This window comes from Neltuma alba, unplaced genomic scaffold (assembly GCF_004799145.2).
Source record: "Neltuma alba isolate B1F8T4 unplaced genomic scaffold, ASM479914v2 tig00000103_pilon, whole genome shotgun sequence".
NCBI lineage: Eukaryota > Viridiplantae > Streptophyta > Magnoliopsida > Fabales > Fabaceae > Neltuma > Neltuma alba.
In genome coordinates this window covers 76,238-90,854 of record NW_021631920.1, presented here as the reverse complement: position 1 = coordinate 90,854, position 14,617 = coordinate 76,238, and the positions used below count along the sequence as shown (strand labels likewise).

At 38.6% G+C, this 14,617-nt stretch overlaps 1 protein-coding gene across 1 annotated transcript; it reads left to right on the top strand.

Moving 5' to 3' along the window:
* The first annotated feature begins 10,816 nt into the window (after nucleotides 1–10,816).
* Nucleotides 10,817–11,467, top strand: LOC114712228 (uncharacterized). Its single transcript, XM_028897047.1, has 2 exons — nucleotides 10,817–10,951; nucleotides 11,093–11,467. The coding sequence occupies exons 1-2, from the start codon at nucleotides 10,817–10,819 to the stop codon at nucleotides 11,465–11,467; spliced, it is 510 nt and encodes a 169-aa protein (XP_028752880.1).
* The last annotated feature ends 3,150 nt before the right edge of the window (nucleotides 11,468–14,617 follow it).

Below are 14,617 nucleotides of genomic sequence, written 5' to 3'. Positions count from 1 at the left end.
ATTATCCTAATTTATAAAATTACTTCCCACCTTTGGATGTACAGAGGTTACCTTAAAGAATATTTATTACCGAATTATTATCGGTAGAATAGTGATTTTTGACAGGATAAAATTTAGAAAATTATAGAGGGAGGTAAAACTTGAGAAAAATCATGGATTACCCTTGGAATGAGGGGAATTTAATGAGGTGTTGGAATCAAAATTTTGTGACAGTAAATTGGACAGGATTGTTGGAAAATCGGACCGGAAATACACAAATAATTAGTGGATTGCACTGATTATTGGATGAGTCATTTTTTTTCCAATATTGAGAGCAATATTTCGGCCAAAATTAGAAGGGGAGGACAAAGTTGGAATTTTCCAAATTGTTCAAGGGCATAAAGGGAAATAAGAGACAAAACAATAAAATAATATTTTATTTCCACATGAAAATCACATGGTGATTAGGTGTCCATCCATGTGTCAACTTCTTATGGTGTGTGCCCTAAGATTTGTCCATGTGTAAAGTAGAAAAAAATAGACGGCCGAGATCGCATCTTTTTCCCGAAGGGCATTTTTGGCATTTTGAAATATCAAAGCCTATAAATACCCCCTTCCATGAACAAATTCGGCCAAGAGGTTTTGTTGAGAGGGAATTTTGTGTTCTTGAGTTCTAGGAGAGAGAAAGGAAGAAAGAAGAGAGAGAAAGGGAGAAAGCAAGGTTAGACACCTCTAATCGCCGATTAAGAGCTAATTAAGGTATGTTTATCTCCCTAAGTGTCAATTATTTTTAGTTGATTGTTTATTTGAGGAAGATTAGGATTAATTACCTTGATTAATTATGGTTTAGTGATAACTAAGATTAATCATGTTATTTGATTAAGGATTAGTAAGTAATTAAGGTTAGCTACCCTAATTAATTAGTGATTAGTTATGATAATTGAAGGAATGATTAAAGGTTAATCATGTTGAGTAGGGAATGATTAAGGGTTAATCCATAAGGGATTAGTGACTTAATCCTAGAAAATTATGTTGTACTAATGACTATGTGACTTGAGGACCTTAATTAAATATTGGATTAAGGATTAAGGGTTAGTGATTAACCAAGAAAGCATGATTAATCATGGATTAAGGAAGAATTCCAAGACCTTAATTGAGGATTAAGGCTTGGTCAAACCAAAGGTCAAAGGTTTAGGAAAGGTATACAGAAATTATAAATTGAAAGGCACAAGGGTAGCATTATATTGAGAAAGAATGGTATACTGGATATGGAATTTACCATACCCTTACTGTATGGTTGATAGGCAATTCTTCTGGAAACTTAAGAGGATATCAAGCAAGAAAACAAGGAGGAAACATTAAGCGTGGAATTGAGGTAGTGTGAACTTGCAATTATTTTGTTGATCTGCATTTGGTGTTTCTGCTATGTGTGTTTATGTGCCATGAGAATGTTATGCTCAGATGATGTGAACTCCTTGCAATGTATGCCTTGGCTCTTGCATGATTGAGTTGTGACCAGAATGATTATATGCTCCATGATATGATGACATGGATACAGAATGGTTATGGCATGGCATAAAGACTAGAAATGTTATTTTACTGCATGTAGCATGACATCTTATGCATGTTGACTTGATGGTTGTATGTTCAATGCTACTGGGATTTCTATGAAATCTCATTCCTCCTATAACATGATATCCTAGGTGCCACTACTGCTAAGGAGAAGGGAAAGGAAATAATCATGGCTTGAGGAAGTTATGAATTATGTAATGTATTATACGGTTTTGAACCTTTCTCTTTCAAGCCATGTAAGCATACTATGATCCTGAACACATGATATGATAACCTTTTTGGAATGTATATTAATGATAGAGTAGCTTTATATGTGATTATGGTATAATTATAGTGAAAAACGAAATGCTGTTAGAATCAGTGAAAAGGGGAATAAAAATGGTCTAGATTTGACCAAACTTTGACCAACGAAGACCCTGGTCAAATGGTTGACTTTTTCCCTGAAATTTGGCATGCAAATAGATCTTATTTTTCCCTTTAAAATGAGTGGTAAAGCGTCACAATCGGAGCTCTGTGCAAGAAGTTATGCCTTTTCAAAGTTAGGCAAAAATCTTGGAAAATAGAAAAATGACCAAATGAACAGTACTTTTCGAAATTGAAAACGGATGCGTTTCTGATTAAAGCGGAACCTGAGGTCATTTTTCCTTGATAGATGATGTTAAGAGCTTCGAGTGAGACTTGGAACAACCTTGTTTCGATTTTTCTAGAATTAGTTATGATTTTCCAAAGTTATGCCAAGTTTAAGGTTACGGTGAATAGTAATGCGGGAAAAGAAATTTTTAAATTCAGGTTTTTCAACCCGGTAACCTTAAATTGCGCTTCCGAATGTCTTAACTTGGCACAATATAAGGTCGTAAACGTAAGGTGTTACAATATTCATAAATAATCATACAACAATAATTCAAGTAATTTCATTAAATGAAATAACATACTTAGTCTGTTTACAATGCATGAAACCACAAATTCAAGGCAAATACAAATATTACATCATTTGATATGAACATAAATGTAATCAAGCATTGCTTTTCTTAGGCTTCTAAGTTTGCGCGTTTTGTTCATAAAGGAGGACACTAGCTCTATGGCCCAAATCCAGTAAGACTTTCTTATGGGTTTGCCTTTAGACCCACCTCTAACTCTTATTGCTCTTATGTACTCCATTATGACTCTAAGGTAGAATTCGGTATTCTTCTTATCGGTCATGTAATGGACATAGCTAGCGAGCACACCATTGATGCCTTTTATGTTTGTCAATTTAGTTGCATCTCTTTCAGCTATTCTCATAGCTAAAGTAGGGGTACAGGGTTGATCCACCTCTTCGCCTTCCTCTACTTTGGTTTTATTGAGAAGATCTAGTGAATCATTACAGACCAAATGAGGTTCGGTACGGAGGGGTTCAGTGGGAAATAAAGATTCTGACTCAGGTCTAGAATCCATTAACTCCTCCAGGATTTCTTGAGGAACCTCTTCAGGGTCCTCTTCAGGATCCTCATCCTCTGGCTCATATTCTGGAACTGCATTATCCATGTATGAGTATTCCAATGAACCATCTTTGATATTTTCAGTTCTACTAGAAGCCTCTTGCTTCATTTTCACCTAGAACAAAATAATTTAAATTATTCTGAATATTCTGGAATTTATTTTCGCATGAAAATACCAGAAAATATACTGAAAATACTCACAAATAGATCCTTAATTGTCTCCAAAATTATCAAATTATATACCAAAATGAAGACCTTGATTTTAGGGATTTTTAGAGACAAACTGCACCTCAAACAGACCCTCCACGCGCCTACACGCGCCCCTAGAAGGAAAAATTAGCGAAAAACTGAAAAAAAAATTCCCCCACTCGCCCTGTCGGCGTATGTACTTCACGCGCCTCCATGCAGCCTGCCGCCGGAGACACGCGCTGTTCCTGCGGCTTCCACCCACCACCACCTGTCAGGTGGTGGTCCCCACGTGCCAAGGTGGGGTGCCACGTGGCGCTGCTTGGTCAAAAAAAAATTTTTTAATTCGTTTTTTTTAACAGACCTTTTTTTTTATTAAAAGTATTTAGACCGGTTGGGTTTGGGTCCATTTCGGCCCAACCGGTTCCCTTCAAAAAATTTTTTTTTAATGATTTTGGTCTGGGTTGGATCCTGCCTCCAGCCCAGTACGCCCCTTCCCTTTTTTTTTGTCTGGGCTGGATCCTATGTCCAGCCCAGTAAATGCGTTTTTTTTTTACAGGAGGGGCCAAAACGACGTCATTTTGGCCCCTGGAGGTCTCCTTCAACCTCCAGCCAGGTCGCCTTGACCCGGCTTCTGCAACCGGGTTGGGTCCGACGGATCCGTCGGACCTGATTTCTTCTCTCATCCGTATCTTCGCCATCTGGTGTCCTTTTTTAGCGTACTTTATATCATTTTCTTCGTTTTTCCGAGCTCTACGCAATGGGATAAATTTTAAAGCCTAAAAACTTGATTTTAAGCAACCCAAAAACGAACAAGCATACAGCCAAAAAAACATATACTGTATAAAACGATTTTCACAGAGGCAGAGAAGCAACCCAATATGTCTAAACATAAATATAAGACACAAAAACTATCATACTGAAAATAAAATGGAGGATTTGCATAATATATTGAAGCAAATCGCAAGTTACTCAGACCGAACAATCAAGAAAAAATACTGATATGAAAACGCAGGCCACAGAATCTACAGGAAATATCACATTCTCTGATACCAATGAAGGATTTCGGGCATACCTGGAGTCTGCAATAAAGTCAGGTTGCCACGCGGAGGTCCGATCACGGTGACGGAGTCGGATTTGAGAGACACAGCAAATACACTGGAGCAAGGGAAGATGAGGAAGAGTGAACTTAGAGAGGAGAAGGGAGTCTGGAGCACGAAAAAGGATTTCACGTTCTTGCCCTTTTTCTCCGGATAAAACCGTTTCTTAACTCCCCCTTTTTTCAAATAAAAAACCGTCTCCTCTCACCAGCAACCGTTCCCTCCTTTTTTGCAAATCATATAAAATGGCAAAAATTACAGTTAAAGACCCAAGAGTTTTGCTATTTACACTGGAGTCTCAAATGATAAATAGGCTTGGGTCCAGTCCACCAAGGGTGGACTAGCCCATTTTCTTACAACCAAAATGCTTGTCTACATAGTCTTCAATCTCTTTAGAGTTGTGCAATACATATAGATTTGTTAGTCCCACTGTTGACCTGAGATAACTTTCCTCCCCTTAATCCCTTGTCTACTTGTTCTTCCCTCATACTGAGATCCTAGTATCCTAATGTCACTTGCATTTTTTAAGTGGGTAGAAAATTTAGCAACCTCTTCACAAATATAGCGTTCAACGATGCAAGCCTCTGGCCGACTTTGATTTTTCATATACCCTTTCAATATCTTCATGTAATGCTCAACTGGGTACATCTATCTCAAATAAGCTGGGCCACACAGTTGCACTTCTTTAATGAAGTAAACAATTAAGTGGACCATAATGTCAAAAAATACAAGAGACAAAATAGATTTCAAGCTCGCACAGCATAACTATGATTGGGATTTGCTACATTGGGAATTTATTGGGATTAATCACTTTACTGCAAAGAGACTTGGAAAAAAAAACATAACTTTGTGATCGTACTTCATACCTTATCAAGTAAAATAGCCTGTATTGCCAGCAGAATAAAGTTTTCCAACATATGACAATCACGAGATTTTAAACCCTTCTACTTCAAATCTTTAATGGAAACAAAGTTGCTAATGTTAGAGGAGTAACCTTCCCGTACTTTCACTATAGCAAGAAACTCACAAAAACTAGTTTTCTCTTTTTTTGATAGTGTGTGAGCAGTTAGACGTAGAAATATACGAGTTCTGTTATCCTCTGGTGCTAATCCTCCCTTATCCTTATCTCAATTATGGCTAACCTCGCTTTTATGCCATCCTTGGTCTTCCCTGAAATATGAAGTAACATACCAAAAAGAGTTTCACATATATTTTTCTCGATATGCATAACATCAAGAAAATGCCTCACATCTAGGGTCTTCTAATACAGCAATACAAAGAAAATAGGCTTCTTCTTCTACCCCTCAGCCCAATATGCCTGGCAAAAGGTTTGCCAAATTCACACTCAATATCTTTCACCTTATAAAAAACATCCTCCCTAGTCAATGGTATAGGTGCCTTAGTTTCTTTAAAATATCCATTGAAATATTTTTTGAAACTGTGGTAAGGATGATCATGATAGAACCATCTATGATGTCCCATATAGGGATTTTTCATACTATGTTTTAACCTTATTGAATCTGTGCTTTCTTCACAAATGGGACATCCAAGTTTCCCTTTAATGCTATACCTTGACAAATTACCATACGCAAGGAAGTCGTTAATTGTGTCAAACAATATAGCTCTAAACTTGAATGTTTCTACCTTATACACATCATATACAAAACCCCACTCTGCCACAATAGCTTCAAGTCTTCAATTAGTGGAGTTAGGTATACATCTATGTCATTCCCCGATTACTTTGGCCCAGAGATTATCATAAACATCATAGAATACTTGCGCTTCATGCATAGCCATGGAGGAAGGTCATATATAAACAAAATCATTGGCCATATACTATGGGTACTGCTTTGCATGCCATACGGGTTCATTTTGTCAGTAGCCAATGCAAGGCATAAATTCCTCTCTTCTTTGTCAAATTCAGGATACTTAATGTCAAACTTCTTCCATTATGGAGAATTATCAAGGTGCCAAAGTATGCCATCTTTAATCCTTTCATCTGTATGCCACCTAAGATTTCTCGCATCTTCTTCACTGCTATACAAGTATCTAAATCTTGGTGCAATGGGAAAATATCATAATGCTTTCTTCAGACTCTTCCTGTTCTCTTGGTAGTGTGAGTCATTACACTCAAGACACCCGGTTAGTGACTTATATTCCTTCCTAAACAAAATACAATCATTGAGGCAAGCATATATCTTCTCATAGCTTAGCCCGATAGAGTACAACGCCTATTTAACGTCATACATTTTGCTTGGAAGCTCATTTTCCTTCAATAGCATTTGTTTCAAAAGAGAAAGTAATTATGTGAAGCTTGTGTCACTCTAACCATTTCTTACCTTCAAGTTATACAATTTCAGAATTGTAGACAATTTTGTGAACTCAGTGTAACCTTCATACAGAGGGGTCTCTGCTTCACTCTTCAACCTCTCAAACATTTCTAGACAATCCTCAAGCTCATCTTCAATCACATTGGCCATATCTTCAAGACAATCAGCTTTATATGTATTTGTGTCAAAATTAGTTGATCCATAGCTTTCACTTTGCCCTTGACTACTATTACCCATATCTCTTGTGTCACGTCCAGCATTATGATAATTAGAAATAAGAAATATTCTCAAATTATTGAGGATTAAAAATAATAAGGAGAATTTTGGTGGAAAATAATTCCAGTAATTTTCCAAGCCAACCATAGAAATTTGATTAATTAAGAAAAATTGGTCAAATTTAAATAAGGAAAAAATTTCCAACCCTTGGAAAATTAAGAAAAATTGAGGATAATATCCTTTGAGAGTTATATGAAATTATACGTTTGGTTTTATGACCAAATTACCCTTAGATAATTTATAAGAGAATTTAAGGGTGATTTAGGCTAATTAAGGGATTTTATTTGGAAAATTCCAAATAAATATTTTTAAGGGGAATAAAATTCCAAGAAAATTCCTATGAGACCCCAAGGAATTATAAGGGATTATGGAATTAAATGAAGACCCTCAAGTATCCAAGATTTTTTCAAATAATGGTGAAAAGTGGAAAAATCCCTAAAGAAAAGGAAATTAATTTTCCTTTTTATTTAATTATTAGGAAATTAATTTTGAGGCAAAGAGGGCAATTTGGAAAGATAAAAATGAGGAGAATAAATTAAGGATCTAACAAAAAATAATTACAGAGGCCAAGCTACTGTAATTATAGAAAAGAAGTTAAACTCAGAGCCAAAGTATACTGATAAAGCAAGACTAGTGTCTTACAAATCAAAGGGATCATATTGAGCCATGTGTCAAGCTCCTGAAGGAGAGGATTTGAATTTGCCAATTGTCACTCCTCAAATGGAGAGGATCTTGACTTTGGTAATTAATTTCTTTTGGATTTTGTTAATTAAGAAAGAGAAAACAAGATTAAAGAGGGTAATGATACTTGGACTCTCATTAAAGATGGTGGTTGAGATATTTTGGACCATTAAACAAGCTCATCTCTCCCCATTTTCATATGCATGTTTCGGCCAAGGGAGGAAAGGAGAGAAAAAAGAGAGTCTTGAGGGAAAAGCAAAGGAAAGCAAGCACCTTTGGTCATACAATCAAGGATTTAAGGTGAGTTATTAGTTCTAGATATGTTCTTGCCTTGTTTTCTTTCTCTTTTATGGTTGAAAAATGTGTCTCCTCTCTCTTTTGATAGCTGGCCGAACTGGAGGTTTAGAGGGGAAGGGAGTTTTGTTCATCACACTTGTTAAGACACAACAACACAAGCTAGTTCCTAGTGTTTGCAAGTGATTATAGGTTGTTTTAAAGCATTTTCCATGGTTGTTTCTTTGAGTATTCTTTTCGGCCAAGTTGATGACTAAACCCTAGGATGATTTTTTCAATGTTTTAAGGCTTCCATGGTGTTTAAATAAGAAATGGGGTAGGGTAAACCAAAAGGAACAAGTGTTGGAAGCTTTAAAGCAAAGTTGTGATTTTTGGTTCAAGTCCTCTAGTGGTTCGGTCAAAGGGTAGCTGAAAGAAGCAGTTTTACTTTCCTAGATCTAAGCACATATTTGGAATCTACATGAAAAACCATGAAGGAATAAGTCAAGAAGTGATTTTTAGGGTTAAAGAGAAACAAGTCCAAAAATGGTGAACAAAGGAGGGAGCTTTATGGATCAAGAATCATTTTTTATTTATGTTCTTGCTTTTTCTTGGTTGGTTAACGATTCTTGCTGCCCTTTTTGATGGATTGCATTGTTAGAGTTTGATATTTGTGAAGGAAAAGAGGAGAAGGAAAGAAAGCTAAAGCTTTTGGAGCAAGGTAGCAAGTTAAACCTAGCTACTAATACTAATTTAGCATTATTGATTATTGCATGATTAATTGCTATTATGTGGTTGGACTTTCTTGATTATAATGTGGCTGCTCTTTGTACTTTCTTACTTTGGCCCTTGTATGTTTGAGTTTTCCAAATGATAAGCATGCTAGTTCACCAATAGTAGTTAATATAATTGTGCATGTTGATTATACTTGTTGGTACTATAGTTGGTTAATTTGCTATTTGGATTTCAATGAAATCTCATTCCCCAAATACAATCTAACATTTTAGGGTCTAAATCCTCTAAGGGAAAGCTACATATTGAAGGCTAAATTGTGGGGTTTAGCCACAAAAATTTGTGAACTCATTTTGGTTATGTACATATTATACTAACAGTGTTGTAAGCACACTAACACTGTCTGGTTTATGTGACTTTTTGATTATGCTTCCAAACGGTTTTAGTCACGAAATTTGGTATGATGAAAGATAACGTCCTGAGCTTCAATTTGATAGCTAATACGTTAAAAATGGCCCATTATACGATTTATAATGATTTTTCAAATTTAAAGGTCAGAATCTGGGAAAAAGGGTTTTTGGCAAATGGACAGTGTTTCATTTCTCAAAAACCCGACACTTTTTCATAAGGAATTGGATAATGAGATTATTTTTACTTGAAATAGGACTTAAATAGCTCTAGGTATAATTTTGAACCACCCCAATTGGATTTTTTTGGAATAAGTTATGAATTTTTGAAGTTAGGTCAGAAAAACTGGATTTTTACCTGATGAACAGTAAAAATCTGAAATTTAGTGTTTTTGTGGTAAAAAGTAAGCCCAAAACCATCCAATATGGTCTAAAATGGTTTTGAAAGGAACCTGAGTCAATATAATAGTAAGGTGTGATATTTTTGGTATCAGAACGGAGGTTTTGGCATAAGATAGAACGCTCTGCTTAAGTATTTCCTAGATTTTGGGTTAGTTAAGAAAGAATTAACACCACGTTACAAGAATCAGGATGGGGATTGCTATGGATTGGAACTCTAAGTCTGAGCCATCAGTCAATGATTGGGATCTTAATATAATTGATCTCACTAAGGATGAGGACCCAGAGGAATGGATAATGGGAAATGCTAGCCCTGGCCATTTATCAGTGTGCTCCAATGACTATGTTGAGTGCTATCCAGAGCTGCTAGGGATCACTACGGAACAATTACTGTACCTCCCCAGACCCAGAGACCTGATCAACCCTGTAACTGGCCTATATCAAGAGCCATTAGACTTAGACCTTTATGTTCATTCTCTTAAGCAGCTTGTTGCCCCTGTTATGTATCCATGTAATATCCCTGGACCTAGTACTGTACCAGTTGTACCCCCAGCCTCGGTAATACCTGTGGCACCTGCAGCACCAATTGTACCTGCCCCAGTTTAGCCTAGTCATGAGATCCACAGTGTGGGTCAGCTGAGTGACCAACTAAGGTTCCTAGGGCGTCACATCAGAAGGGATGTGGATGCAGACCTGAGAGTACACCTAGACTACCTCCAAGGTGTGAGAGAGCTGTATCAGGCATATGGACCAGGCAACCCTTACCTGGATCCTTATGACCGGCTGAGTGAGATGGTAGAGGTCCTACCTAATACCCCTTTCTGGACCCATGAGATCACCTGCCTAAACTACTTGCTGGGAGACAATGTGGAGGACTGGATCCAAAGCCTTAAGGGCTTTGTTATTGTTCACTTTCTGTAGATGATTAGGACTGTCCTATCACTAACATAGGATGTATTTTGGTACAGCTAACCCGAGTAGGTTAGGCTGATAGTGCTTGATTGATGAATGTTCTGATTGTACTCTAACTAGTTGATGCTTAAATGCTAATTATTGTATGCTCATTTTGTGAATGAAATCCAAGCATGATATTTATTTCTTGTTCCTTGTTGTGCTATCCGATTAGTTAAGTGATGGTTAGAACTCGACGAAAGCTTTCACCAGAGAGACCCCCAGTGCAAGATGCAAGGGTCCCTCCCGATCCATTACAATTAATTTTGGATCGCCTCGAGCAACAGCAAAAGACCATCGAAGACATGAGAGCAGTGCAAGCTCGCCAGGAACAAGAAAGGGATGCAGCGATAGCTGCAGCGGTAGCAGCAGCATTAGTGAACCTCGAGAGGAGGTAACCAGAGGAAGAGGTCTCTGCAGCATAAGCATCAAAACCATTGCCCAGGCTGGCAATGCCAGTAGCAGACCCCGACAGCATCCAACAGTGGATGACCCGCTTCTGTAAGCACAACCCGCCGTCATTTGATGGAACATTCGATGTCCAAGCGGTGGAAGATTGGATTAACCGTCTAGAGAAGATTTTTAAGGTATTGGACTGCTCGTCAGAGCAAAAAGCCCAGATGGCGATATATAAGCTAGAGAAAGATGCTGATCGCTAGTAGAAGAATACTAAGATTCTTCTAGATGCTCGAAACACGACGGTGACTTGGGAAGTGTTTCTAGAGCAGTTCTATGAGAAGTACTTTCCGAGATCTATTCGAGATGAGAGAGAAGCAGAATTTCTGACTCTAAAGCAAAGAAATGATGAGCCTTTTGATGAGTACTTGGCCAAGTTCATCTATCTCTCTCATTATTCAAGCTATCTCTGCTATAGAGACGATGAGAGGTGGACAACAGAGAAGACGGTTCGAGGACTGAGGCCATCATTGAGGGAGATGATTGCTCCCAAACAATTTGAGCAGTTCAACAAGGCGGTCGAGGCTTACCGAATCACGGAAAGCAGCTTAAACCATCATCTGATGGTCAAGACTACTCCCAGAGAAGAGAAGGGAGGTCAGGGTGGCACCTCATCTAATGCAAGTAAGAAAAGGAAGCAACCCTAGAATAACCGCAAGAACAAGAAAGGCGATAAGGCATCGAAGGGCAAGGAGTGTGCAAAGTGTGGCAAGAATCACGGTGACAGACCGTGCATGGCTGGACAGAATGTTTGCTACACATGCGGCAAACCTGGACATTTCTCAAGGGAATGCCCGCAGAACACTAGGCAGGCAAGACCACGCACCCAGGGTCGAGTGTTTGCCCTCACAAGGGAAGAAGCCTGGAATTCTCTGGAGATGATCCAAGGTACGATCATGATTAAAAATTCCCTGGTGATTGCAATGTTTGATTCAGGTGCTAGTCATTCTTTCATTTCATATGCCTGTGTTGAAAGACTTGGCTTGAATATAAATACATTGCCATATGATATACATGTGTCTACCCCAACAAAGAATAGGGTAATTACATCTGATGTGTGCTTAAACTACATAGTTTGTTATAAGCACTGTTGCACTGCAATAGATTTGATATGCATGCCCTTCCATGAGATTGATGTGGTGATTGGACTAAATTGGTTGTCATCCCACAATATTCTAATGGACTATAAGAATAAAACCCTAATCTTACCCTCGAGAGATTTAGAGCTGAATCCAGAAGTTAGATTGAACTTCATTACGGAAGCCCAAGCAGGCAAATGCCTACGGAAAGGCTGTCAAGGATTCCTCGTTTTCTTCTCGGTGCAAGTAGAGGTTGAGGAAGGGATAGGAGAAATCCCAGTTGTTAGGGAATTTCCGAAATTGTTTCCGACAGAGATCACATGATTACCCCCAGATAGGGAAGTACAATTCACAATTGACATAGTACCTGGAGCAGGACCAATTTCTAAGGCCCCTTATAGAATGGCTCCAAATGAAATGGCAGAACTTAAGAAGCAGATAGAGGAGTTACTTGAAAAAGGTTTTATGAGACCAAGTGTATCGCCATGGGGTACTCCAGTGTTGTTTGTCAAGAAAAAGGATGGTAGTCTAAGATTGTACATAGACTATAGGGAGTTGAACAAAGTCACAGTTAAGAACAAGTATCCGCTCCTTAGGATAGATGATCTGTTAGACCAGCTAGTTGGAGTCAGTGTATTCTCTAAGATTGATCTAAGATCTGGCTACCACCAACTCAAGATTAAGTTTGAAGATGTCCCAAAAACTGCGTTTAGAACTCGATATGGGCACTATGAATTCTTAGTGATGCCGTTTGGATTGATGAACGTACCTGCGATATTCATGCACTACATGAATAGGATTTTTTGTCTTTACCTAGATCAATTTGTGGTCGTATTCATTGATGACATCTTAGTGTACTCCAAGTCTCCTGAAGAGTATGAGAGGCATTTGAGGATTGTCCTAAATACCTTGAAAGAGAAGCAGCTGGTGGCTAAACTTAGTAAGTGCGAGTTTTGGCTCCAGGAAGTCTGATTTCTTGGCCATGTGATTTCCCAAGAGGGAGTGGCTGTCGACCCTATTAAGATTGAGGCAGTACTCAACTGGGAGAGACCCAAGATAGTGACCGAGATTAGAAGTTTTCTTGGACTAATAGGGTATTACAGAAGATTCATCCAGGACTTTTCTCGAATTGCTCTTTCGCTGACCAAGTTAACCAGGAAGAACCAGCCGTTCTTGTGGGATGAGAAAAGTGAGGCTAGTTTTCAGGAGCTGAAGAGGAAGCTCACTTCTACTCCTGTACTTATACTTCCTGATCCTTCACAACCGTATGTGGTTTATACAGATGCTAGCAAGCAGGGACTGGGATGTGTGCTTGTGCAGCAAGGGCGGGTAGTAGCCTACACCTCACGCCAGTTGAAATCTCGTGAAGAGAATTATCCGACCCACGACCTGGAGTTGGCAGTGATAGTTTATGCATTAAAGATATGGAGACACTATCTGTATAGAGCAACAATATAATTGTCTTGTAACCACAAAAGCCTTAAGTACCTCTATGACCAGAAAGAGTTGAATATGAGACAACGAAGGTGGATGGACTTACTTAAAGACTATGATTTTCAGATTAAGTACCATCCAGACAAAGCGAATGTAGTTGCGGATGCCTTAAGCAGAAAGGTAGTACAGGTAGCATCACTAATGATCAGAGAGCAGAAGCTGGTAGAGGATTTCAGAGATTGGGGTCCCCTATATTAGATGCAGTTAGTAGAAGGAAATAGAGGTAGAACCCAGTTTACAGCCCTGCTTAAGGATCAAATTAGAGAAGCACAGCCACAAGATTGGCTAGCAAAAATTCTCAAAGGGAAGCTGTCTAGAGGCAAGAATAAGAACTTTGAAATTTTTGAGGAGGGGATACTGAAGTTTAAAGGAAGAACCTATGTTCCCCAAGTGTCTGACCTCAGAAAAGAGATACTGGCAAAAGCCCATAAGAGCAAGTATACTCTTCACCCAGGAATGACAAAGATGTACCATGATGTTAGAGAACTTTTCTGGTGGCCTGGAATGAAGAAGGATATTATGAAATATGTGACAAAGTGTCTTACTTGCCAAAAGGTGAAGGTAGAACACCAGAAGCCTGCAGGAGAGTTGCAACCCCTAGATATCCCTGAGTGGAAATGGGATAGCATATCCATGGACTTTATAGTGGGGTTACTGATGACAGTGGCTAAACATGATGCAATATGGGTGATAATAGACCGTCTGACTAAGTTCACGCATTTTCTCGCTATGAATGTTAAGGATCTCCAAAAAAGCTAGTGAGAATTTACACCAAGGAAATCGTTAGGCTGCATGGTGTTCCAAGCAGTATTGTTTCAGACCAAGACCTAAGATTTACTTCCAAGTTTTGGAGGTCCTTACAGAAAGAGATGGACACCACTCTCAGATTCAGCACAGCCTACCACCCCCAGACTGATGGGCAGACGGAACGAACAATTCAGACATTGGAGGATATGTTACGTGCCTGTGTATTGGATTTTGGCGGTAATTGGGATATATCTTTGCCGTTAATTGAATTTGCCTACAATAACAATTTCCATTCGAGTATTCGAATGGCACCTTACGAGGCACTGTATGGGAGGAAGTGCAGATCTCCCTTATACTGGACAGAGCTTAGTGAAAGTTCTCTTGGTCCTGATATAGTGGATCAAACTTCCTGACAGATAAAAGCTATTCAGCAAAGGCTTCTAACGGCTCAGAGTAAATAGAAGAGTTATGCAGATA

Bases quoted from the DNA above. Each gene is read 5' to 3' on its own strand.
- LOC114712228 (XM_028897047.1), top strand. From the start codon at position 10,817: ATGCCAGTAGCAGACCCCGACAGCATCCAACAGTGGATGACCCGCTTC. The intron at 10,952-11,092 runs GTATTGGACTGC...TTTCTAGAGCAG, and splicing joins GTCTAGAGAAGATTTTTAAG to TTCTATGAGAAGTACTTTCC.